This window comes from Cavia porcellus, unplaced genomic scaffold (assembly GCF_034190915.1).
Source record: "Cavia porcellus strain 051 isolate PalLab524CR breed Dunkin Hartley unplaced genomic scaffold, mCavPor4.1 scaffold_12, whole genome shotgun sequence".
Classification (NCBI taxonomy): domain Eukaryota; kingdom Metazoa; phylum Chordata; class Mammalia; order Rodentia; family Caviidae; genus Cavia; species Cavia porcellus.
Window position 1 is genome coordinate 5,829,892 of NW_026947495.1, and position 24,815 is coordinate 5,854,706.

Consider the following 24,815-nt stretch of genomic DNA (forward strand, 5'->3'; position numbering starts at 1 on the left):
TTTTTTTAGTTTTTACATATTCAGAGTAAATTTATTTTGGACACAAGTTATTTGTAGGAATATTGTGTTCACTTTTTCATAGGAACAAAATCTTTGACTTGAGAAATACAATTTAATTCTTAGAAAAGCAAGGATAAGTAAGCTGTAAAGAAGGTAGAAATTCACTTAAGAAATTTATCATTTCTTAAGAATATATTGAGTATATACTTCATGTTTTTCACTTATATTTTAGCTGTTTTAAGTTACAGCTCTCAAAACTTTCAATGTTAATACATGTAAATAAAAATACAAATTTTAGGCAAATACAATAAAACAGCACCATCCATCTACCTTATGCTTTCCATGAATAATCAAATTTTAAAACTAGAGTAAAAGCTCATCTTTATTGAGTGACAGTGATTACTGGTAAATAAGCCAGAACTCTGAAGCAATAAAGAAGTAATCAGTTGGTAGCAATGAAACTATAATGTATTTTGCATTATATTTTGCCAGCTGTTTATTTTTTCCCTTTTTTTTTTTCTTGTCTTTTTCGTTTTTACCGGGACCAGGGATCTAACTCACAACTGCCTGCTTGCAAGGCAGGTGCTTATGCCGCTGAGCTAAATCCCCAGCCCATTTTTTCCGTTTTTCAGTAAAATGCTTTAGATTTTCTTTAAAACCATTTTCCCCAATAAATTGTATTAAGTCAGTCTTTTGATTTTCATAATTAATATTTTTGTAATAATTTTTGTAAATATTTTTGTAATAATTTAATTCAACATATATTTTAGCTACTGTTACCACCTCTGGTTTTTTATATAGAATGGTGACTATCTCTTTTGGGTCCCTAAATTTTTGCAATCTAGTAAAAGAGGAGAGGCATTTATATAACCAGGTATAGTGACAAATGCTTTATTAGTAGAAATAACAGTGTTTTATAGGAGCACAATTATAAGTTGGGTGTTATCATTGATTTTAATTCCTACAATGTTACTCATTCAACATTTCATTCTGTTTGTGCTTTGAATTTGTTAAAATATTATCCTGTATTTTCATGTAACATAGTCAAATAGGCATTAATTTTTGAAAACCAGAAATGCTATTATTAATGTATTTTTATTATTGCTAACATTGATTTTTCATTTCCTTTCTTGAAATAGCATACTACATAAAATGAAAGGATTTATTCTCAGGTTATTTTTGTATTAGCTATTCTTATAAGGTAAAAATTTACTTAATTTTTATTCATAATGTGTTATATGTAAGTAATTCTCAATGCTGCCTTCAGAAAAATGAATGTGCATATATTATCAAAACCTAAGCTTTGAGAGCTGAAAATCTGACAAATTTTGTATAATGAAATGGAGTCTTTGTTCTTTAGTATTATTAATTGAATGAGTGGCTCATCATATTAAAATTGAAACTAAAACCCGGCACTAAAACTGCTAGTATTTTTTTTTTTTTTTTGAGTATCTGAGGGAACATTTTAAGTACAGTAGGAACATTGGCAATAATTTTGTTTTAATTAACATTCAGATTTTAAAACTGAACCAGTATGTTGATAGATCTTTGAATCTCATGTTTTTTGTAGAAATAGAAAGTAATTGGTCACTAATATTTTATCATATTTAGCATACTGTCATTCCTAGTATTTCATATTACATGAATAGTTTATATGTTTCTTTAGAATTTTTAAAAGAAATTGAACCAGGTATGGTACTGCACACTTGTAATTCCAGCTCTTGGGAGGCTGAAGCAGGAAGATTACTGGAAGTTCAAGGCCAACCTGATCTATACTGTAAGATCCTATTTCCAAAAAAAAAAAGCAGGTTCTTTTAAACATTCAGGAAACACTGATAGATAGATAGATAGATAGATAGATAGATAGATAGATAGATAGATAGACAGACATTCAGGAAACACTGATAGATAGATAGATAGATAGATAGACAGACAGACAGACAGACAGACAGACAGACAGACAGTTTTTGTTGTTGTTCTTGTTACTTGAAATTGGACCTAGGGCTTTGCACTAAGCTATATCCCTATTTTTTATTTTGAGATAAGGTCTCACTAAGTTGAGCACACAGGGCTTGAAATCCTACCTCAACTTCCTGAGGTGTTGGAATCACAGATGCATCACGGTGCTTGACAATACTTTAAGTTTAATGAACAAATTCTCCCCAAGCACCTGAACAACTCTTGAAAATCAAGTAAATTGCCTTTTAAAATAAGCAAATTAAGTTCTCAAGAATTTTATGTATCTTAAAACTATACAACATATATAGAAGTACTTGACCATAATTTTTTTTTTGTAATTTTCATTTTAAAGGCAATAAATCCAATCAAAACAAAACAGTGTAAGTGATACAGAACTTCAAAACAAGGTAATAGGAAATCAACAGTCGTTCCATAATGCCTGTTATCTTCAAAATAGCTGCCCATACCTTCAGACATAGTATAAAAATCAAACAAAAGAGGACAGAATAGAACTAATAAAAGCAAAACAGCAATAAAGGACTACCACACAAGATAATAGTAAATCCAAAGTGGCTACCATATTTCCTGTCATCCTTGAAATAGCTGCTCATGCATATATCTCATAATATATAATAAAATCAAGCAGGAAATTGATCATGCAGGCTAGGTAGGATGAGTAACTGAGCTATCTTATCTCCTTTATTGATGATCAGTGTCCCCTGTAAAGACTGCACCATGATTTTAACTGTACCCAGAAAATCAGAGTCAATAACACCGGGCACGACCGTAAGACCACGGAGGGCAACCGAGGAGCGTCCCAGCAGGAGGCCGACAGTCTTTGGTGGTAAGGGCCCCTTAAATGAAGTTTCTATCAATTGGACTCCCATTTCAGGTGTTAGTATGAGTCCAGAGGCGGCACAGAGGTCCACTCCTGCTGACCCTGGGGTAGCCCTGACTGGCTGTTCACTCCCGGAAAGGGGCTGCTGAGGGAAAGGGGGCCCGCCTTGTAGGAGGGCCCCCTCTGGCCGTTTTTTGGCTGTGAGTCTTTACGGCCAGTCAGAGAATTGCCCTCCTTATCAAAAACGGAGCGGCAGTCCTTAGCAGCATGATGGCCCTTGCGGCACCGTTGGCAAAGGCCCGCTTGTCCCACATCAGATGTCCCATATTGTTGAGAAGCGGTACCTTTACCTTCTTTGTTTGGGCAGAACCTCCTGACATGTCCCGGCTGGCCACACTCAAAACATTTTTTACTCTTTTGCATCTGCTGTTGTGTTGCTGGAGGGCGGGAGCCGAGGGCCGCATTAATTGAAGCGCCCACCAGGGCTGCAAGACCTGAATTAGAGAATGGTCCCCCCACTTCTCTACATAATTTGGTCCAGGTTTCTAAACTCTTGTTTTTATGTGGTGTAATGACTGCACGACAGTCCTTAGTACACTGCTCAAAGACTAGCTGCTTTACCAGGGGCTGCGCCACACTGAGGTCAGGGAAGACCTTGCCGGCGGCATCTAGCATCCTGGCCACAAAGTCAGAGAATGGCTCTGTCATCCCTTGCACAATCTTAGTAAGACAGGCGGTATGTTCGCCTGGCTTGGCAAGCTGTTTCCAAGCGGCAATAGCGCACTTGGTAATTTGATCATAAACTGCCTGAGGGTGCCGGATTTGATCTTGCACATGGGCTCCCTGACCTAGTAGCATATCCTTGTTCCATCTAGCATTGCGCTCCCTAGCGTTCTTTTCGGCTTGCTCCCCACAATACTCGTCGTTCCAAGCCTTCCAGTCCATGAATTGGCCTGGAGACAAACATGCCTTTGCAAGCTGTGCCCAATCTGAGGGTGTCAAAGGGGTGGTTCCTATATTATCCAAAAGAGCCTGTGTGAACGGAGCATTGGGGCCATAGGTAGAAACTGCCTCTTTTAATCCCTTAACCACTTTCATGTCCAGGGCCTGATAATAAGGCGCGCCGGCCTGGTCTTGAAAGACCGGATAGAAACCGGGGATGTCATATGAGGCAAGGCCCCTACGCAGGACGTCCCACAAGCGACCATGAAATGAGCGGCGTCCGGAGGATGGAAGTGTTGCAGGGAAGGGAGGGGGCGGCCCCCAGCCTCCAGGTGCGCTCACTTCCTGGGGTGGCTCCCAGGGAGGGGCAGATGGGGTTGGTCTCGTCCCGCCTGGGGTATGTACTTCCTGTATATCATTCTCCGCTCTCTCGAGCTCTTCCTCTAAGCTCTCCATCAACCCTTTACATAAGGTTCTAGAGGGCTTATTAGTCTCCTGTCCTGTATCATGGTGCGAGCATGTCTTGCCGCCGTCTTCCCCTTTTGGGCCTGTCAGGGGGCCCTCCCCTTCTGAATCTGAGGAGCGATCCGGTGAACCAGCCTCAGAGGCCCCTCTGGAACTCTCTGAGCGTGCCCGCTTGAAAGCATGGCGCACCTGCTTAAGCCCTTGAGCTGCGCCTACCATGCTTTCGGCTTTAAGACATGCCCGAACCATCTCCCATATGGGGTGGACCATAGGGTCGACACCCATCCCTTGTTCCTCAGCAAACTGAATATCACATCCTAACTTCTCCCAGGAGGGTAAAGTGAGGGATCCGGTGGGCAGAAACCATGGGGCCAAACCATCGATACATTCGAAAAACTGCAGCACCGTTTGCTTATCTATCCTAATCCCTCACGCCTTAAGTAACAACCACAGCGATAAGGCGAGGGGGCCGCAGTTAACATTGCCCATCTTAACAAAATTAAAGAGCCCCGAGGCGCAATAACCAACAGAGGCCTGCCCTTCTTTTTCGGGCAATGTCGATCCCCGCAAGGGGTCAACCAGTAGATCCCTTAAAGTGCGTCCACCAAGGGCCGGGTTAAGCCGCCGCTCACCCGCAGGTACGTACCGTTTTTCAACACAGTCACAGGAGCTGCAGAAGGCACGGAAATGGTTTCAGATCCCCGTACGGGCCACCAGCTGTCCAGCGCCGCGTCTGTCCCACAGAATGAGGCACACGAACACTTTGTCTCTGCAGGCTCCTTTATTGACTGGGCTACAACCTCAATACACGTCCGTCCTTGACGGCTTCCTACGTGTTGTGCGTCGGGCACTTCCTATACTTGGGCTTATATAGCTAATGTTATCCAATCATGGGATTACACGTGGGGACAGGCGATTGGGAGGCGACAAGGAAGCAATCAATCATTACCATATATGGCGGGGACAGTAAGCCGAGCAAGAACCAGGAAGCAGGATGTGTGCGCCATCTTGGGCACACGATGGGCGGGGGAGCAGCGAGGCGGTAGGCGGACGCCATCTTGTGGCTATATTCTCATGGGTAATATGGCAGGCTCCCAACACCAGACCACGGGGTTGTTTGCATCGGGTTGTTCACAATGAGACAGGTGAATTGTAGCAGTGAGTTTAACAACATGGCGTGGTTCACATCGGGAGGATCAGAAACAGGAAGGAAAAATGTAGGAATGAGTTTAATAGAACAGGGGTGTCTTGTTCAGGTGGTTCTGAACCATGCAGGTGAAATGTAGGAGTGAGTTCAACCACAGGGGCTGGTTCACATTGTTTTTGTCATAACAAGTATGGTAATATGTAGGAGTGAGTTAGGGTTAGGGTTAGGGTTAGGGTTAGGTAAATTAGTTTCTTAATTACCCATATGTTGATTCTGTTAGAAATAATACATTAAAAATGATCTCTTTTCTGTTTACTACCTATGTATAGAAATATAAATTTTGTGAATTTTAGGTATTAATGTTGCCACATAACTCCTACATTGAATAATTAATGCTAATAACAATTTTTATGTTCTCTGAATGTGTGTCATCACAAATTTTAACGAACATAGACAGAAACACCATTTTTCTCCCTTTAAATCCTTGTGAATTTATTTCTGATTTATACCCCATTTTATGTTTTAAGAGTTTTATTAGCATACTGAACAAATGTGATAAGGTAATACTACATATTATCTATAATATATTAAAACACCTATGTGAGTTATGATATTTACAGCAGGCATTTATACCAAGGTTTACATTTTTGAATAAATATAAGCAATATCTTATACCCTATGTCTATATAATTTTTAATGCACTCTTTGCTTCAGCATCATAGATACTTTAATTTTTAAAATGAAGTGTGAATGATAAATCTTACCAAGAAATTTTGGAGCTAGAGTATTGATTAGATTATTCCCATATTACAAATGAATTCTAAATATCACCGAAACTTCAAAATAAATAATTATACCCTGTATCATATAAAATCTGACACAAAAAAGGAAAATCTTAGTACTTTTCTATCTATGAAAGATTTTGTGCCATTTTAAATCGCTGCACAGGGACCTTCCCATCTGGCTAGGTTCTGTAATGAGTTCTTAAAATCCACATTTGAATTCTAACAAATTCTTCCCCAAGAATGTAAAAGTAGAGAACATCCAATATGTTTTTCAAAGCCTGTGTAACCAAGACATTAAATATGGAAAAGGACATTATGAGATAGGAAAAGAACAGAGCACACCTCTTCATAGCATAGATATGAAAATGATAAATATAAGTTTAGTGAAGCCACTCTAGTCAGGCATAAAACTGTAACTACATTGTGCGTAAGTGATGTCTATAAAAATGGTGCTTTAATGTTAAAAATATAAAGCTGTATAACTCACATTAGAAGCTAAAGACAAAAATATGATTAGCTCAACAGAAATAGCACAAAACATTTAACAAAATCAAAAACTAGAGACAAAATTTAGAAACCTAGTAGTAGATAGAAACTTTCCAAAGATGAAAAAGTAAAACCACAGAAATAAAAGGATTACGAGAGTGCTATGGACCACTATATATCAGCAGACTAGATAATCTGGAAAAATGTATAATTTGTAATTTTTGCTCATTCATAATGATTATCTTCAGTGTGGTGGGCTGGTACAAGTGCATAACACATCTGAATTATTTTCTCATTTTGTCCATTTGCTACTTGCAAAATCTCTACTTGTGTTTTCTTTTCTTCAATCTTTTTTCCATTCCTCTTATCCCCACTCTGTTTTCCTTTGCTCCATCATTTATCCCCTTTCACATTTGAAAAAGATCTTCCTGCTTCCATAAGTTCTTAGAAATGTACCATCTACTAAGCCAACTGGGTATCATCAAATGCCCATCAGAAATAGAGTGGCAGAATCAAGTGTTACATTTGCCTCTAAAAGACTGTTAAGAATGAACGGGGCGGCATTGGGGATTTAGCTCAGTGGCATAAGCGCCTGCCTTGCAAGCAGGCAGTCGTAAGTTCCATCCCCGGTACCCATACAAAGGAAAAAGATAAAAAAAACAAACACACACAAAAAAAAAACCCATGAAACAACTCCCCACCACGATTCCATACATCACACACTAGAAACATTCACTAATTTTTTTAAAAACAGGAATAAATGCAGTAATGAGTGATTGCCAGAAGACCCAGCTGCCACAAGTGTCATACTGGATGACTACATCAAAGCTTTCTACCTCTGGGGCCACAGATTCTGCCCCTGAAGAATGCAAAGTGTGGGTCATTTATTATAAGCAACACCATCAGCCTCTCCACACCTGTGATGTCTGAGCATCCCAGGAGAATGACACAGTGCATTACTTAGGCCGCAGAATTGCATAGTGGATGTGCATGGGGACATGAGAACAGCTCCAAGCAAGGAACCATCCTACATCTGGGGACCACACACAGCTGGGGACTGCTGAGTTTCCATTCAGCAGGACCCCTGGAAACAGAAGAAAGTTCTCGAAGACAGACTTTCCTGAAGTGCCATGGAACTTAGACAACAATCTAATTCCAATCTGAGTTTTAGAAGTTGACATCTAAACTCTCACATGAACTGTCATCTTGAGATTGCTTTTTACATTTAATATATTTGGATCCAAAAATGGTGTCTTGTATTGGGAATTTATCATGCCCAGTCCCCAGCAGTCTATACTAGTCATTAACGAAAACTTGGCTCTGTATGAGAAGATCCTTAAGTGGGGGGACAGATTCTAAATCTATTTACAATAAGTCAAGACCTCAAGTCGTCTTCTACACTTAAATGTCGGGGAAAAGAAGTAATTGTTCTCAATATTCCTTTGCACCGAACATTTTCTCTTAATTAACTAAATCCTTGGGGACATTTTTCTGTCAGGGGAATTTCAGAATTTTTGTAGTACCACTTTGTAATGAAACAAAATATCTATGACACTTTAGTTATACTGGCACATCAGTGCAGGCACTCGGGAGGATATCTATGCTGTAGGATAAAGTGCCAGTGAAAAACAACAAATTAAAGGGCACAATCTCCGTGAGGAATCAGCAGGACATTATACACACAAAAGTTCTCCACTAAAAGTGCAGCCTTATGAGGATGTGGAAGATGCCACAGAGCAGAGAAACCACACCGTCAGCAGACATGGGGTGACATGTGGACAGGCTGCACTGAGCACGTGCAGTCTGAAGCTAAGAACACCCCTATACTCGTGTGCTCTGGGGATCCCCTGAAATTGAGGTCAGCACCCAGCAGGGGAGCATAACTAACGCACAGGGCTTGAGTCCATTACAATTCTCACAGCTAAATTCAGAGGCTCCCTGGTTTGCATCCTCTGTGTATCAGCCCCACCGGGGACCCACACTGCTGTCCTTCCTGCAGTAAGCTTTTCAGCACTGTGATGATACTCTGGTCAAGGAAAGCCAGATTCAGTGACACTGGGACTGTCTGGTGGAGAAATGTCAAAACACCTGCTGGCCCGCCCCACTGGGACAGAAGGATGACCTCGAGCTGTAGAGGCTGCAGCAGTCTAGAAGACTTTCTGATGTGATACAAATCGAAAGACCATGAAATAAAAGGGAAATTAGTGTCATCGCACCTATACAAGAGCTAATATTACGTGAGGGATGCTCAGACATACCACAAATATTTAAATCTTTACAAACCTTCATATGTAAATGACACATTGCCATTAATCCTCTTCAAAGTCCTCCACTTTGCTTAAACATGCTCATCCCATTGTCTTCCCTGAGTGTTTTCATGAGGTGTGATAAAAAACACTGTGAATGCTGCTGCTGAGTGCCACCCAGGGGAAGGCAGCTCCTAAACACATGGCGCTGTTTCTGTCTACCTTATTGGTCTGATACAGTCTGTCTAGTCCCTAAAGTCAAAATGACCTTGGAAGGAAAACATTTTGAATGGATTCAGGATGTCAAGGCTGCCACAAGAGCAGTGAAGGACACTCAGGAAAAAGGACTCTGAACCAGATTCCCAAAACCACAAGGACAACAGAGTAAGTGGGTTCCAAGTGAAGGGGATCCCCATAAGGAGGACTCGCGGGCAGGCATTTTTACGGGAATAAACTTAAACATTAAGACACTCACTGTATTTTTTAATCACACCTCGTAAGTAAGTATGCAGGTAAATCACTGACACGTGCATACTTAGAGTCACAGTTAGGCAGAACTTCTTCCAAATTGGGAACGATTGTGAATTTAAACAATAGCTTTGACCTAAAATTATATGTTTTTTTCCATTATTTTCCTGACTCCATATCAGTGGGGTTAAACTGTCAATTAATTTAAAATAGGCGAAAAACAGATTGCCAGGTAGCTCCTCATTGGTGCAGTTATGAATTAAATGACTCTAATTTGAGATCCATGGAATGAGAGGCTTTAAGAAGCAGCAAATGATTTCTGCATCTTTTCCAACCTGGTGAGCACAGGTTTGCATGAACCAGAGTAATCTGTGCATAAATTCCCAAGTGCTGGTCCGATCACACTTGGCACTTCGATGGCATAACACCAGCTAATAGTTATGGCTCTCATAATTCGGTAAAAATTTAAGGAAGGGCAAAATCAGAGCTGCAAAACAAAACAAAATCTGAACAAGATGCAAACTTTACAGTGCATTGTGCTTCAGAAACGTTCGTCTGAAATATGCAGAGAGGGCTTGTGGCTTACAAGTTTGGGGGCGCCTCACTGAATTGTGTAGAATCATTCACCAGGATTTGGAAACAGGGAGGAAGGAGGGCTAAAATTGCTTCTGATTCTGCACCAAGATGGGACAGCAGCTGACTCCTGGACACGCACCTACCTGTGATATCCCCCTGTGTCCTGCTGTGCTGACACCGGCCTCTGGCCTAACTTGGGGATTTCACATTGGACCGTCTGCAACCCTGGGGATGATCTGGGTCTGCACTGCCTGGAGCCAAAGCTCCGGAGCTCTTGGGCTGTTTTCAGTGTTGCTGAGAAATTAAATTTTTCATCGTGGTCTTTTTAACCTATTTAAATGTAATTTTAAACACCAGAAGAGGCTACTGTATACTATTTTGAACAGGCATAGATCTACATTTTGCTCCATTACTGTGCTCTTTCTGTTCTGATTTTTTAAAAATGATTTTGGCTTTATATTTGGAATTTTCATTTCAACCATACAGCGCGTATGAATATCTTCTTATTTATTACACTAGCAGAGTGTGATGCTCCCTCCATCTCAGGAATCACTTATTTTATTAATACTGGAAAAATTCCAGCTGTTATCTCTTCAAATCCTGTCTGTCTCCCAAGGTCTCCCTTCTCTTGTTTAGAAATCTTACTGGACTCAGATCGGGGCTTCCCTTTCCATCCTCCATACCTCGCACTGTCTCACTGAGGTTTGCCAGCCTCTTGCCCTTTCAGAGACTGCTTGGCCTCAGAGAAATGCTCAGGTGACAGCACTGGTTAGTTTTTATCTGGTAATAGGCACACAGTCAGGTTATTCTAGTCTTTCATCTTAACTCATTAAATGTCATTTTTAAAAATCCCCTAACCAAATGTGACCAAAGTGATCATTAAGTGTCTAATGAGTCAATACTGCCCTAGATTTTGCTGCTATAAGAGTAAAATTAATATTTTTTTCATTAAAGCCATTATTCGAGCTTCTATCATTTCCCACACATAAATTTCTACAAGGAAAATTACTAATTCAAACAATTTTACAGCCAACCTGAACTCTGGTAAAATTATAAGTATTAGAAAGAGACAGAGATAACAGTGCCTATTTTACTTTATTTTCTCAAAATGGTGCACTATTTTTAAATAATTTTAATGATAAACACAAATATTTATCTGTCACTTGCTTTGCAGTTTTATTTTGGTGGTGACGAATATTTTTAAATGTTTATTCATCATTTTTTTTCATATTATCTTAAGCTCGTGTTCTTTTGTCCTTTTTAGGGTTTTCCACTATCATTATATGGACTATTTTATATATTTTATCTGTTGGGCCACTGTCTCATTTAATGTTTATTGTCAACTTTAAATTTAATATTATGGAGTGGCCCGGGCGCGCGCTCGGCGCTCTCACCTGCCGGCTCTTGTCCGCTTCCCCGGCGGGGCGTGCATGGGACTGTGTGTGGGACCGAGCGGCCGCGGAGGCAGAGGAAAGACGCAGTCCAGCCACCCGGGAGCTCCTCGGACCCCAAGCGGGGCGCCAGCTCCATGGCGACTGGGCTAGGGGAGCCGGTCTATGGACTTTCAGAAGACGAGGTCTACATTAACACTTACGTGAATCATTCATGGTGCCTCCTGCCCCCCAAGAGTATTGTTATTCTTGGAGGAGAAAAAAAAAATGGTGGCTTGCTAGGGGATCGGGCGGAGAGTCTTTCTGGAGAAATCATATTAGAAGCTAGAATATGACAACATGGAAAGGGCCAGACGAATGGATAATGATTCTTTATTAACCAAGACAGTGCAGCTCGAGGATTTAAAGTCGTGCTGAGACTGTGAAGGCTGATAATGGGAGGCTGCAAATCCCATGCCTTTAAATCAACAAACTGACCCGTAGACCCAACAGGAAAAGCTGTGTTGGCTTTTGGTGACTGCTGGAAACTGAGACCTGAAATCCCGAGAAGCAGCCAGGACTGCCCCGCTGCACCAGAGGAGATCATGAAAGGCTCTGGAGCTCCAAAGCCAAACGCTGTGCAGTTTTCTGAACTTTCCACGCTGTGCCAGGAGCGCGGGGAGGGCGGGTGGCGTGGTGTGCGGTGGACCCTGGTGAGTACTGGGGACCCCGCAACTGCTGGGGTTGGCCAGAGAACATCTTGGAACTGGGCAGTGCCTGCCACCACGGGGACATCAATAACACAGAGAGTCTGGCGGCAGACATCTTAGAGTTGGGCAGAACCTACAGCTCGGTGACATCACCGAGTCCCCCTGTAGGGAGGTCTGGTGGAAGACATCTTGAAATTGGGCAGAGCCTGAAGCTGTGCTGGCTTCAGTGTCATACAGAGAACTAGTGGAAGACATCTTGGATTTGGGCAGATCTGCTGTTCTGGTGCTCCTGTCACAGAGAGGTCTGGAAGAGAACAGCTGCGATTTGGGCAGAACCCTGTGCCATAGTGACATTTGTCAGCTGCTTCTGGTACAGAGAGAACTGGCAGGAGCTACTGGGGCTAAACCAAGCCTCTGCTTGGGGCCCAATAAGCAGATACAAAATAGTCACAACTCAGTGACATCCAGAAAGTACAGCCTAATTTACGGATTGACTGGCACAGAGGCTGGAGGCTAGCCTGTACCGCCCCTGCACCCCAGCCTACCCCAGATAACAGCAAATTGGGGAGGACAGCAAAAACTCAAGTCATCACGCTTCTGAAAGGCCCTAAGCAATACGGAGAGGGCCAGAGAACCCCAGGACAGTCTGAAAGAAACCATAACATGACAAGAGATAAAAATAAAAAAAAAAATCTCCAGCTGCCCAACATGAGAAAATAAGCCCAGGAGAAGTAAACACTGAAGAGAACAAGCACAGTAACCATCCATTGCTTGACACAGCATCAGCCGAAATTAAAAAATACCTTCATGATCTCATAGATGAATTTAAAGCTGTACTCCTGATCCAAGTAAGGCAAGATATAAAGAGATTAATTAAAGAAGTGACAAGCCCCGCCCAAGAGAACACAGATGGAAGAACTGAGGAAATCAGAAAAGAAAGAGAAACTTCTGAAGAAGAATTTAAACATAACTTAGAATACATGAAACAGATCCAAAGAGAATACCAGGAAACTAAAAACTCCATTGAACACTGGCAAAATGCCTTGACAGAAACTAAAGACAGCTTTCTGAAAGTTGAAGAGAGATTTATGGCATATGATCGTGAAAGAAAAAGCCTCTTAAAAATAACAAGGAACCAGAAAGAAACAATTCAAAAACTAGAAGATGACAAAAAGATACATAACTTAAGAATAAAGAATGTGAGTGAGGAAGCAGGAGCAACCAAAAATGAAATAACAAGAATATTCACAGATATATTAAAGCAAAATTTCCTATGTAGAGCAAAAAGAAATGATATCCAGATAAAAGAGGCATACAGAACACCAGCTACCTACAACCAAAACAGATATACGCCTAGACATATAATAATCAAGATTCCAGAAATCCACCAAAAGAACAGAATATTAAAAGCAGCCAGAGAAAAGATGCAGATTACCTACAATGGGAAAATTATCAAAATAACAGCAGACTTATCAACATAAATTCTTAAGTCAAGAAGGGAGTGGGGAGAAATATTCCAAGTCCTGAAAGAAAATAATATGCAACCAAAGCTCATATATCCGTCAAAACTCTCTCTCAAAATTAATGGAGAAATAAGATACTTCCAAGACAAGGAGGAATTGTGGGAGTTCGTGGCCACCAATCCAACCCTACAGAGAGTACTGAAGGACATTACAGAGAAAGAGAAGAAGAGTATCAGGATTCCAACAACAGTGGCAGAGAGGCCTCAATGAATGAGGCAGACAGTGGAATGAGGGAATAAGGTGGACAAATTATAGCAGAAAAGTGGAGTAGCAGACATGAGGCAGAGACGGTAAGCTATAGTCTTTAGTATAGACAGCTCTGAAACACTATTTAAAAAAAGGGCAGAGGTCATTGTTAATGGTGTATAAGGATTTAAAAGACACAGTAGTCTTATCGCCATATTTAGTTTGAATTTATTTTGTTCTGGTATGTCCACTCATGTCAGATTTGAGGGCACAGACATCTTGACCCAAAAATAGCAGGTTATACCATGGTAACTATCCTTACTTTCCTATTAACTTAAACTGAAATCCTGTATTATTTACATTGTCTTACTATGACTGATCTTAATCGAATCTGAATCATAAGACTATGGGTTGGCCTTGGCTGATCTTATTTGAATTTGGTATGCTTGTTAGTATCAACCCTAAAAGTAGAGGCAACTACTCTGAAGATGACAAGATGTAAAGGATATCCATACTGGTATTAACTAGTAACAGCTCTCAAATTCTACAATGCTGTCAAAGTTAAGTTTTTATAAAAAATGTTTAACTATAATAAGCCAGTGTTGTGGTCAAATCTATTGAAAATAACAAGAGAAAACATAGTCACTACGGAAGATCATCTATATTGTGGTCTTATATGTCTTATCCATTGCATGTTTTTCTAGGAAATTATTTTGCTGTCTTGCTACGACTTGGTTTTCCCTATAATACAGAAAGGATAGATATATATGCAGAAATTCACACATGGGTTTTTTGTAAATTATTTACAGGAACAGATTATATAATGCAAGATGTAATAAACAGATACTGTGAGGAAGAGATGCTAAGAAACCCGAGGCTAATTTTGTAGCATTATGATATAAATTCTAGCAATACTATTGTTCACTGATTAGAATGACATTGGGCTGGTTTCTTGAGTTCAATTTCAGCATATATGTAGAGATGGGGACAGCTATCACAAAGAGAATGAGAGATGTGATGGTTGTTATTATTGTCTTCCCTAATTTGGAACTTGAGGACCTAAAAAGCCTTCATCATCCTGTAATGATTTGATTAGTTCTATAATATGCAATAAGTATATAAAGTGGGTGCAGATGGGGACAACTATTTGTAAGAAACTAGAGACAGTTAGATAGACAGTGAAGATCTCCAGTGGACTTGCTTTGAAATCTGTATTTCTTTAAATTGTTTTGTTCTGTATTGATATGTTTAATCTTACCCTCTTTGAGATGTAAAACAAATGTGTAGGACTGATAACCATATTACTGAGCTTTTGTTCGATCATAGAGCAGAACGTTTTGTAGTGTCACTTTTTGAATGTCATTCTAAATACTTTAATTCTATAACCTGAACAGCTATTTCTAAGATGACAATGTGTAACTTATCAACCAGCAATTTCTTACTGTTTGTTTTTCTGTAATTTTGTATTATTTCTACCCTTTTTTTAATCTCCATGTATTTTTTGTTTTCTTTTCTTTAAATTAAAAAAAAAATAAATTTAATATGACCTGCAGACAAACTTTAAGACTCACATTTAGATATACTCATAGCATTTGTCATGAATGTTACATTAACTCAATGTTTACAAAAATGATCTCAGTGAGTAAACAATATTTATATGAATTCATTATTTCTAGTTTTCCTTGCATCCTAGTAAATGCTGGTCTCAGAAAACTTTGATGACTTGGTTTTCCTTTTCCCTTCGAACAAAAATTGAATTTGTATGCACTGTACTCTCCTAGGTTCTTATCTATTGCCCTCTTTTTTGTCCTATCACTTAAGTTGTTAAAAAAGAAAGGCACTATTTTATTACAGAATCCATATAAAGCTGAGAAATATCTCAAAGCAATTCTACTGTTTTTCAAAAATGTCATGATTAAATCATCTATTCATCTTTTAATATAAACTGCACAACTTCTGGGTTCAGCCTCCTCTTGTCCTCTACAATGTCAATTAAAATTACACTGCTAACCTAGGTGGGTAAGAGTAACACAGGCACACGTCAGTCTTTCTATTCAGTGCCATGGAACATTTCCCACTGTGTACTCAATCAGGCCTATTGCTCAAAAACAACACTGTCTAGATTTTAACACAGATGCAGACCGTGGATCTCTACAGTGCTATTTATAAGTAGTTTAAATACTTATGTTACTATCACAATGGTCTTTCCACTTGATCTTCTAACCAGTACTGCAGATACACAGGAGGCCTCCTGCTCTGAGTATGTTTACTTTATCTTTGTCTGCTCACCTCAGTTTTCATTATTCCATAGTTGACTTGCTTCAACATTTTGAATACATCATCTGACAAAAATAACAGTAGCTATATAAATATTAATACTATTCTAACCTGTGTCATTCTATCAGGTGTATAAATTTTAGAGATCAAAAGTAAACAATGCCATTGATACTTTTGTCTGTGTGTTTGTTTTAATGGCAATTACTCTAGAGTTTCATGGATAAAAATGAAGACTTTTGTTGAGGATCTCTGTCCCTTATTCCGTGGAAGGATGACTCTAATTACATTCTCCACAGACACTTTACTTCTCTACTGACACTGTATACTGTGCTAAGTGTTGTATGTAAGTCTTGCCTTCTTAACCCACTTTGAGTGTTCAAATTTTCAAGGAAAGATAGCTACAATAACAACTGTCACAGAAACACATGTTGCTCTGTAATATGTTCATCTTGTCAGTTGCTTCAAAAGACATATTTTCATCTCTTGCCACTCTCCTTTTTTATATCTGACATTTTCTCTCTCGTAGAATGCAGCCACTTTTAGAGTTCTCACAATGTTCTTCACAGCAGGTGGGAAGAACACACAATTTAGAAGTGAAATATCCCCAACTCTTTACAGAACTTTGACTTCTGGTGAGACAATTTTTTAACCCACAGTTTCCTTGTTAGTGAAATCTGGGTAACACTTATCCTCTTCCCAATCTCATCATAACTATTAGATAAGATTTGGAATGTCAAGCCCTAACTTTATGGTTAGGAATAAGAGTCACAGCAAATCATGTGGACCAGACCTCAAGACAAAAGATCAAGCAATTATACCTACATACTTCCTATGGGTAAGCATCAGGAGTTGATATTCTAAGTAGGTCTCTGTCACCCTGAGGAAGCCAGGAGCCACCACCCCAAACCTCTACAGGAAGAGTCACTGCTCTTTAAGCATGCCAGCTTGTTATGTGACTTGCTTCCCCATTTGTCCCCAATTTATTCAATTTGACCTGTGCAATTAATCTTCTTGGTTGACCACAGATTTGCCCCACCTCATGCCCACCTTGCGAGTTCCCATGTTATCCCTACCCAAACCCCCCTCACCTCATGGTTTTGCTCTATAAAAGTCCCTAGAAAAGAGACACTCTTTGGCATTGCACTCGGTACCCTTCTGTCTCTCTCTTTCTGACAGAAGCCTTCTTTATCTCAATAAATATATTCTGCTCCTTAAAAAAGAAACAGAAATATGGAGGGCAGTTTTATGATCTCAGAAAGCAAAAATTTTCCTAAGTTTGAAAAAGCAATAAGTCAAACAGGGAACAAAGTAAAATGACATGCTTGGAATTGAGACTGTCTGCATATATAAATCTTTAAAACAAGGTTAAAATAAAAGGTGCAACTGATAAAAACATTTAAAACATGTAAACCACACAAAAGCTCAGTTCCTATGAGAACCCAGAGTCCCTGTATTAAGGGGAAAAGAGCAGCATTGGTGACAAAGGACCAAGGAACTGGACGGCGACAGGCACAAAGGACACAGAAAGGTGGGCAGACAACTCAAGTTAGTGCAGCGCAGAGAACAGGGGAAAGTCTCCCCACCCACTCATGAACATCACAACTTCTAATCTCAGCCACAGAGGAGGGTGTAGGACTGCTACTAGCACAACAAATAGGGGTGACATACCAAGGATGATCCTTATCATTTCAATTGGTATTTGAAATATGCATATCTCATCACCCAAATACCTAAATTTACACAAACAAACCCATATAACTGATGAAATTAGAGGTAAACAGGTATGTATGCATATTTAAATTAGACTGGCAGAGAATATCCAAATATTGACACTAGGTCATAGGTTTAAGGGCAATTTTATGTCCACCTGATTCCTGACACCTCAAAGGCACACAATAAATGCTTTTTTAAAAAAATTCAGTTACTGTATTTGAGCTCATACATAAAAAAAAACATGAATCTAGAGCAATATTCTCCAAGTCTCTTCAGGAACGAGTCTCTTGTCTGTGGTAAACAGACTCTGAAATCCAGTAAGATTGGTAGCAAGGTCAAAATGCCCTGATGACCCAGAGCTTTCCTCACACAGCTCCACAGAGTCTGAAACAGGCACCAAGTTACGGCAAGTTTTGTTCTGGCAGAGGAAAGGTCCACGCCTTGTTCCCCATATGGAAAACAGCGTGGGCAGTGGGGACATTCGGGAAGGACCATATGAATGTGGCTGGTGGAGGAGCTGTGGAAAGACAGCAGCGAAGTTACAGTGGAAGAAACTCAGAGACTGAGTCTGGTTCCTACGGGGCAAACTGGCCACAAGAGTCAAGCAGCAAATCCAACCACTGAGAGGTACAGAGCTGGGGAGCTCTGCTGCAAGAGTGCTCAGGGCAGCTGGAGGGGAGCAGAGGAGTCAGAAAAACACCGACAGAGGGCCACACACACCCAGGAAGAAGTGCGAAGAATTCATCCCCAGGGGGAGTCTCATAAGGTTCAGGGGGAATCATGTGTTGTGGGAAACATGAGTGAAAGACGTGGTTTAAGGGTGATGCACAGGAGTAACACTGTGTGTGTGCATGTGTGTGAGTGTGTGTTGCCCACAGAGCCTACACAGATCTGCTGGGTGTGCAGCACACACGCATGTGCAGAACAAAGGGAATGAACATCTTCCTGTTCCTGCAGACTCTGCTGCCTGTGGACTGAATATGTGTGCTGCTCCCAGCCCAGTGCAGCCATGACTACCAGAAAGAGGGTACCAGGGCACCAACATTGAACCATGCAGCCGTTTGGGCCCGCACTTAGATGTGGGCATTTGGCAGGCTTTATCCAAAGGAGAAGGAGGGAGACCCAGCCCCAGCTGTGTACTGCTGTTTGATTTACATGCCTGGGCCTCCAGTGCATGCTGGGGCAGCCTGGGAGGGAGTCCCCACTCAGCTGCTCTGTGACATAACCTCTGGACCTTTACCCCACACATTCATACTCTTTTCTCAGCCTGGAAGTAGCAACTGGAGGGGAGATCTGCAGGGAGAAGAAGACGATGCTCCGGATTTTATCATGCAGGATTCCCTGAGCTGAATCATTATCTCGTGAGGTGGCAAAAAAGATTCCAGCTGGATCTTACCCCATGGGTGTCCTTACGACAGTGTAGCCTGAACTTGGGAGGACATCACTGTTCAGCATCCTGAAGGTCATGCTCTTTTCACCTCTGTTCACCCCCAGGAGCCCAAAGCACTGGGGGAAAACAAGGCAGTGAAATACCACGTGTCAGCCAGGGTGCAGGAAATGCAGGGAAAGTCCCAGTAACAGCCTGGCTTTGAGTCAGCTCCAAGTTAGTGCCCTGGGGTGGGATAGTTAGTGCCCTCGTGTCTGATAGTTTGCACTTTTGCAATCACACTACTGTACAAAGCACTTTGCAGACTTCACAGCACTTTCAGAATCATCCTGGCCCTTGCATAGAATAAAAATTCCAGCATTAATTCATAGACAAGTAGGTTTTTGTATGAGAAAGTCAAGAGAATGAAAAGCAATGGCAACCTTCTCAAATGAGGCACAGATAATTGTTTTTGCAAGGCTCATCACTGTAGCAAATCTCATTTTTCCCGTTTTAAAGTATTTTTTAAAATATCTCATCTTCCAGTCTCCAATTATACTTTCTGCATATGTGCTGGAGTTAAATTTTAAATGTATTACAGTAAAAACACACTGCCATGAATCCTGAGAAATTGAGAAATACTCTCCGATGCTCTCCACATACTCATCCCATCCTCCACTTTCTGCAGCATCCCCGGATTTCTTGCATCCTGGGCATCCTTAGTTGTGCTCTCCTGGGCACCTCAGTGTTTTGCACTGGTTCAAAATACTTCCCTTTTGTGGTCACGTTGACCTGGCAGGAAGATCCAGAAGTTGCTTCGTGCCAGATCCAGTGAATGAGGTGCGTGCAGGCCAGCTAATGTTTTTGTGTGACAAAGATTGCTCGAAAAACTTTACATTAATTTAGGGTATCGAGGCTGCCATACAAAGACACTCAGGAAAGAGGACTCCCAGAGCTGCTTCAGACAGCGGCAAGAAGGATGGGATGAGTGTATTCAGAGTGAGGAGGAGACCTGAGGGGGGTTCACAGCAATGCAGCCTTCCTGGTAACAGGATGTTTAAAAAAATGTAAAAATTCACTCTATAGTTCTGGCACAGCTCGTACAGGTCTACAGCTGGAACACTGCGCACACCCAGCTGTGTACCTTCCTTCCCATTATACCGATTATAAATTCACTCCAACTCAGAACCTTAGTTGAGTCCTGGCTCTGAGAAACCAAACTGTCAGTTTTTCCCTTGGGCCAGTCCAACCCTGTGCATCATGGGAAAAGTGCCCTTCACATCCCTTTCCAAATCCAGTGTCCATCTTGGGCTGCCAGATGCATAGAACTTTCCCTGAGACCTGCTCTGGGACCTGAGACTGCATTGGGCTCTCAGGAATCCCAGCTTCCTGATGCCGAGGGGCCACTGCTCCTGACCGACACTGACATTCTGGCTTCTCGCAACTTGGAAAGCGAGTGCTTCTTGGCTGTCTTTTGTCACCAGGTCACACCGACCTAACTCACAGCCCTATTATGCACCTCTGGAGACCAGCAAGTCCCTGAACCACCATCTGTTTCAATGAGCCTGTGTCTCCCAACTTCCCGATCTCCCACTCTCTGAAGGGTGAGTCGTCTCAGACCTAGCCCACCTCAGGACTCTGCCTTCCCTGCTCTTAGACCACAAGGACCAACAGAGCACCCGAGGCAAGAGGCGCCTTCCTGGGCCACAGCCCTGCCTCTGGCACAGCCATCCTGTCGTCCCTACACATCTCCCTCCCTGCTGTTGCACGTCTCAGACCGGAAGCCCAGACGGTGACACAACAGTGCACCTTTATTCAGGCCCTTCCTCAGAACAATGCTCACACTCTTGGGTAACAACACACGTGTTTGTGATCCTTTGTTTCCTACCCAGTTAATTATTTCTGGAGGGATGGGGCACAGGCAGTCATGTTGGTATTTTCTGAAGCCTCTGGTAGAACACTTCCCATCTGGGTGACAAACCACACTGTCATAAAAGTGCCCAGAGAGAGCCTGCTGTACTTCAGGCCTTGAATGTCCCAGAAGGCCCATGTGGTGCAGGGCTGGTCCTCAACCCAGGCCCAAATGGGGAGTGGAATCTCCTGGAGGACTCAGGTCACAGCACTGCAACCTTGAAGGAGAGGCTGCGACCTCACCCTGCCTCTTGCTCCATGTTTAGCACCCAGCAATGAAGCAAATGGGCCTCTGCCACTGTGCACTTCATACACATGGTTTATGGTGCCACACGGACTCAGGGCAGGGCAACAGAGGGTCACAGTGAAGCCACTCTAATCATGCATAAAACTCTAACTACATTGTGTGTAAGTGATGTCTATAAAAATGGTGCTTTAATATTAAAAATATAAAGCTAACCCTAACTCACATTAGAAGCGAAAGACAAAAATATGATTAGCTCAACAGAAATAGCACAAAACATTTGACAAAATCAAAAACTAGAGACAAAATTTAGAAACCTAGTAATAGATGGAAATTTTCTTAAGATCAACAAGTAAAACCACAGAAATAAAAGAATTATGAGAGTGTTATGGGCCACTAATATATCAGCAGACTAGATAATCTGGAAAACCATATAATTTCTAATTTTTGCTCATTCATAATGATTATCTTCAGTGTGGTGGGCATCCGATTTCCCAGCACCATTTCTTCGAAAGAATGTTCTTCCCAGTGTTGTGTTTTGGAAAGCAGTCATGTAGCTGTAAGTGTGTGATTTATTTCTAGGTTCACTATCTTGTTACATATTAAGAGATGCAATGCCACAAAATGCTGAGATTTTCAGTGATTTTGAAGTCTTTAAAATTCATGCAAATTAAAAAATTTAGAATTTGTAACACAAAATAATTATGAACTTGTTATGTCTACAATAAGTTTCTCAATAATCTTCCCAATAAACATGATATATCTGTATTTTTATTCAAAGAACATTTTAAGTTTAAATTTTTCCAAGCATTTGTGCACACATCGGTAAATTAGTTTCTTAATTATTAATGTTGTTTCTGTTAGAAATAATACATTAAAAATGATCTATTTTCTGTTTAATACCTATGTATAGAAATATAAATTTTGTGAATTTTAGGTAATAATGTTGCCACATATCTCCTACATTCAATAATTAATGCTAATAACAATTTTAATGTTCTCTGAATGTGTGTCATCACAAATTTTAACGAACATAGACAGAAACACCATTTTTCTCCCTTTAAATCCTTGTGAATTTATTTCTGATTTATACCCCATTTTATGTTTTAAGAGTTTTATTAGCATACTGAACAAATGTGATAAAGTAATACTACATATTATCTATAATATATTAAAACACCTATGTGAGTTATGATATTTACAGCAGGCATTTATACCAAGGTTTACATTTTTGAATAAATATAAGCAATATCTTATACCCTATGTCTATATAATTTTTAATGCACTCTTTGCTTCAGCATCATAGATACTTTAATTTTTAAAATGAAGCGTGAATGCTAAATCTTACCAAGAAATTTTGGAGCTAGAGTATTGATTAGATTATTCCCATATTACAAATAAATTCTAAAGATCACTGAAACTTCAAAATGAATAATTATACCCTGTATCATATCAAAATCTGACACAAAAAAGGAAAATCTTAGTACTTTTCTATCTATAAAAGATTTTGTGCCAATTAAAATCGCTGCACAAGGACCTTCCCATCTGGCTAGGTTCTATCATAACTTTTTAAAATCCACATTTGAATGCTTACAAATTCTTCCCCAAGAATGTAAAAGTAGAGAACATCCAATATGTTTTTCAAAGCCTGTATAACTTTGACATTAAATATGGAAAAGGACATTATGAGATAGGAAAAGAACAGAGCACACCTCTTCTTAGCATAGATATGAAAATGAGAAAGAAAATTTTAGTGAAGCCACTCTAGTCAGGCATAAAACTGTAACTACATTGTGCGTAAGTGATGTCTATAAAAATGGTGCTTTAATGTTAAAAATATAAAGCTGTATAACTCACATTAGAAGCTAAAGACAAAAATATGATTAGCTCAACAGAAATAGCACAAAACATTTGACAAAATCAAAAACTAGAGACAAAATTTAGAAACCTAGTAATAGATGGAAACTTTCTTAAGATCAAAAAGTAAAACCACAGAAATAAAAGGATTATGAGAGTGGTATGGACCACTATATATCAGCAGACTAGATAATCTGGAAAAATGTATAATTTCTAATTTTTGCTCGTTCATAATGATTATATTTAGTGTGGTGGGCTGGTACATGTGCATAACACATCTGAATTATTTTCTCATTTTGTCCATTTGCTACTTGCAAAATCTCTACTTGTGTTTTCTTTTCTTCAATCTTTTTTCCATTCCTTTTATCCCCACTCTGTTTTCCTTTGCTCCATCATTTATCCCCATTCACATTTGAAAAAGATCTCCCTGCTTGTATAATTTTTTAGAAATGTACCATCTACTAAGACAACTGGGTATCATCAAATGCCCATCAGAAATAGAGTGGCAGAATCAACTGTTACATTTGTCTCCAAAAGACTATTAAGAATGGATGGGGGGGGGCACTGGGGATTTAGCTCAGTGGCATAAGCGCCTGCCTTGCAAGCAGCCAGTCCTTCCTTTCTCGGGAGCCAGCTGATATGTGGGATGGGACACAAGAAGAGCCACCACCATTACCACCCACACTACCGCCTCCCCAGTCCTGTATAAACAACCGGTTGATTCCTGATTCAGAGGAATACATGAAACAACTTAATACTTGTACTGATCCATTTGCAGGACTGGGGCTGGTAGCATCCGTTCAGAGGATAACAATATGCATTAAAGCAACTATGGGGGATTTCCATCTGTCTTGTTTTTGAAATTCTGTGTCATTTTCACTGCTTTGTATTATCCCATTTTAATGTTTTGTTTTATTCCCTTCAAAATAAAAAAATAAAAATTCCTAATTATTTAGATTTCTATCTTATGGTTAAAAACAACAGGGCAAGAGGTAAGAGATGTTTGTGTCAGAATTAGGTCTTGTCTGGGTAGACTTTTGTTTTTTGAGTGATGAGGATCAAATCCAGGGCCTCATATATGCAAGGCAATACGTTTGCCGACTCTTTAAGTACGGAATACCTTTTGTCTTGCAAATATGGAGACTTAAAATCTAGCCTGAACAGGATTCCAAACTACTTGAAGAACACTCAGTAGTTTGTGCTGCTTTGAGTCATGGATGAAGGTTTTTAGGGGCCATCAGGTTCAATATCCACTGACAAGGAAAATTGTCAGAATGTTAACAGATCAGAAGGGAGGTGCTTGCTCAGCTAGTTGTGCTAAGTAAGTTTCAAGGGGAATGGGTCTATCTTATCCAGCCTATACCCACTGATGGTTGTTTACACATATATAAATTTAAGGAAACTGTAACACACACTGGGCACTAAAAACATTTCCATGTATTGGCAATGATATGGCTGACAGCCCAGGACAGCTTCTCAAGCTCAGCAGCACCAACACTGTGGCCAGGTAGCTCTCTGCTGGGATAGAATGGAGACTGCTCCAGGCACTGCAGGATGTCTTCCAGGACTCCTGGTCTCTACCGAAGATCCCCACCATCTGCTGTGCCAAACCAGAATGTATCCTCCAGATGTTGCCAAATGTCAACTGGGGACGTAATCATCTCAGGTTGAGAATAACTGGCCTAGGAAATTAGGTAAAGATTGGTCATATGTTATAAACTAGAGATAGTGTCTAAATCATATAGT

The 24,815-nt window shown here is 40.4% G+C and overlaps 1 protein-coding gene across 10 annotated transcripts in view; it reads right to left on the bottom strand.

Annotated features, from left to right (window-relative positions):
• LOC100730863 (endogenous retrovirus group K member 5 Gag polyprotein-like) overlaps window positions 1-24,815 on the bottom strand; it is a 73,466-nt gene continuing 48,651 nt past the window's right edge. For 9 of the 10 annotated variants that reach the window (XM_063258763.1, XM_063258766.1, XM_063258765.1 and 6 more), the window contains one exon: window positions 1-24,751. In XM_063258763.1, coding sequence (XP_063114833.1) covers window positions 2,855-4,489 — 1,635 coding nt within the window. In that variant the 5' untranslated portion in view covers window positions 4,490-24,751 and the 3' untranslated portion in view covers window positions 1-2,854. The remainder of the gene's footprint in view (window positions 24,752-24,815) is intronic. The other variant, XR_010050743.1, reaches the window with a different exon arrangement.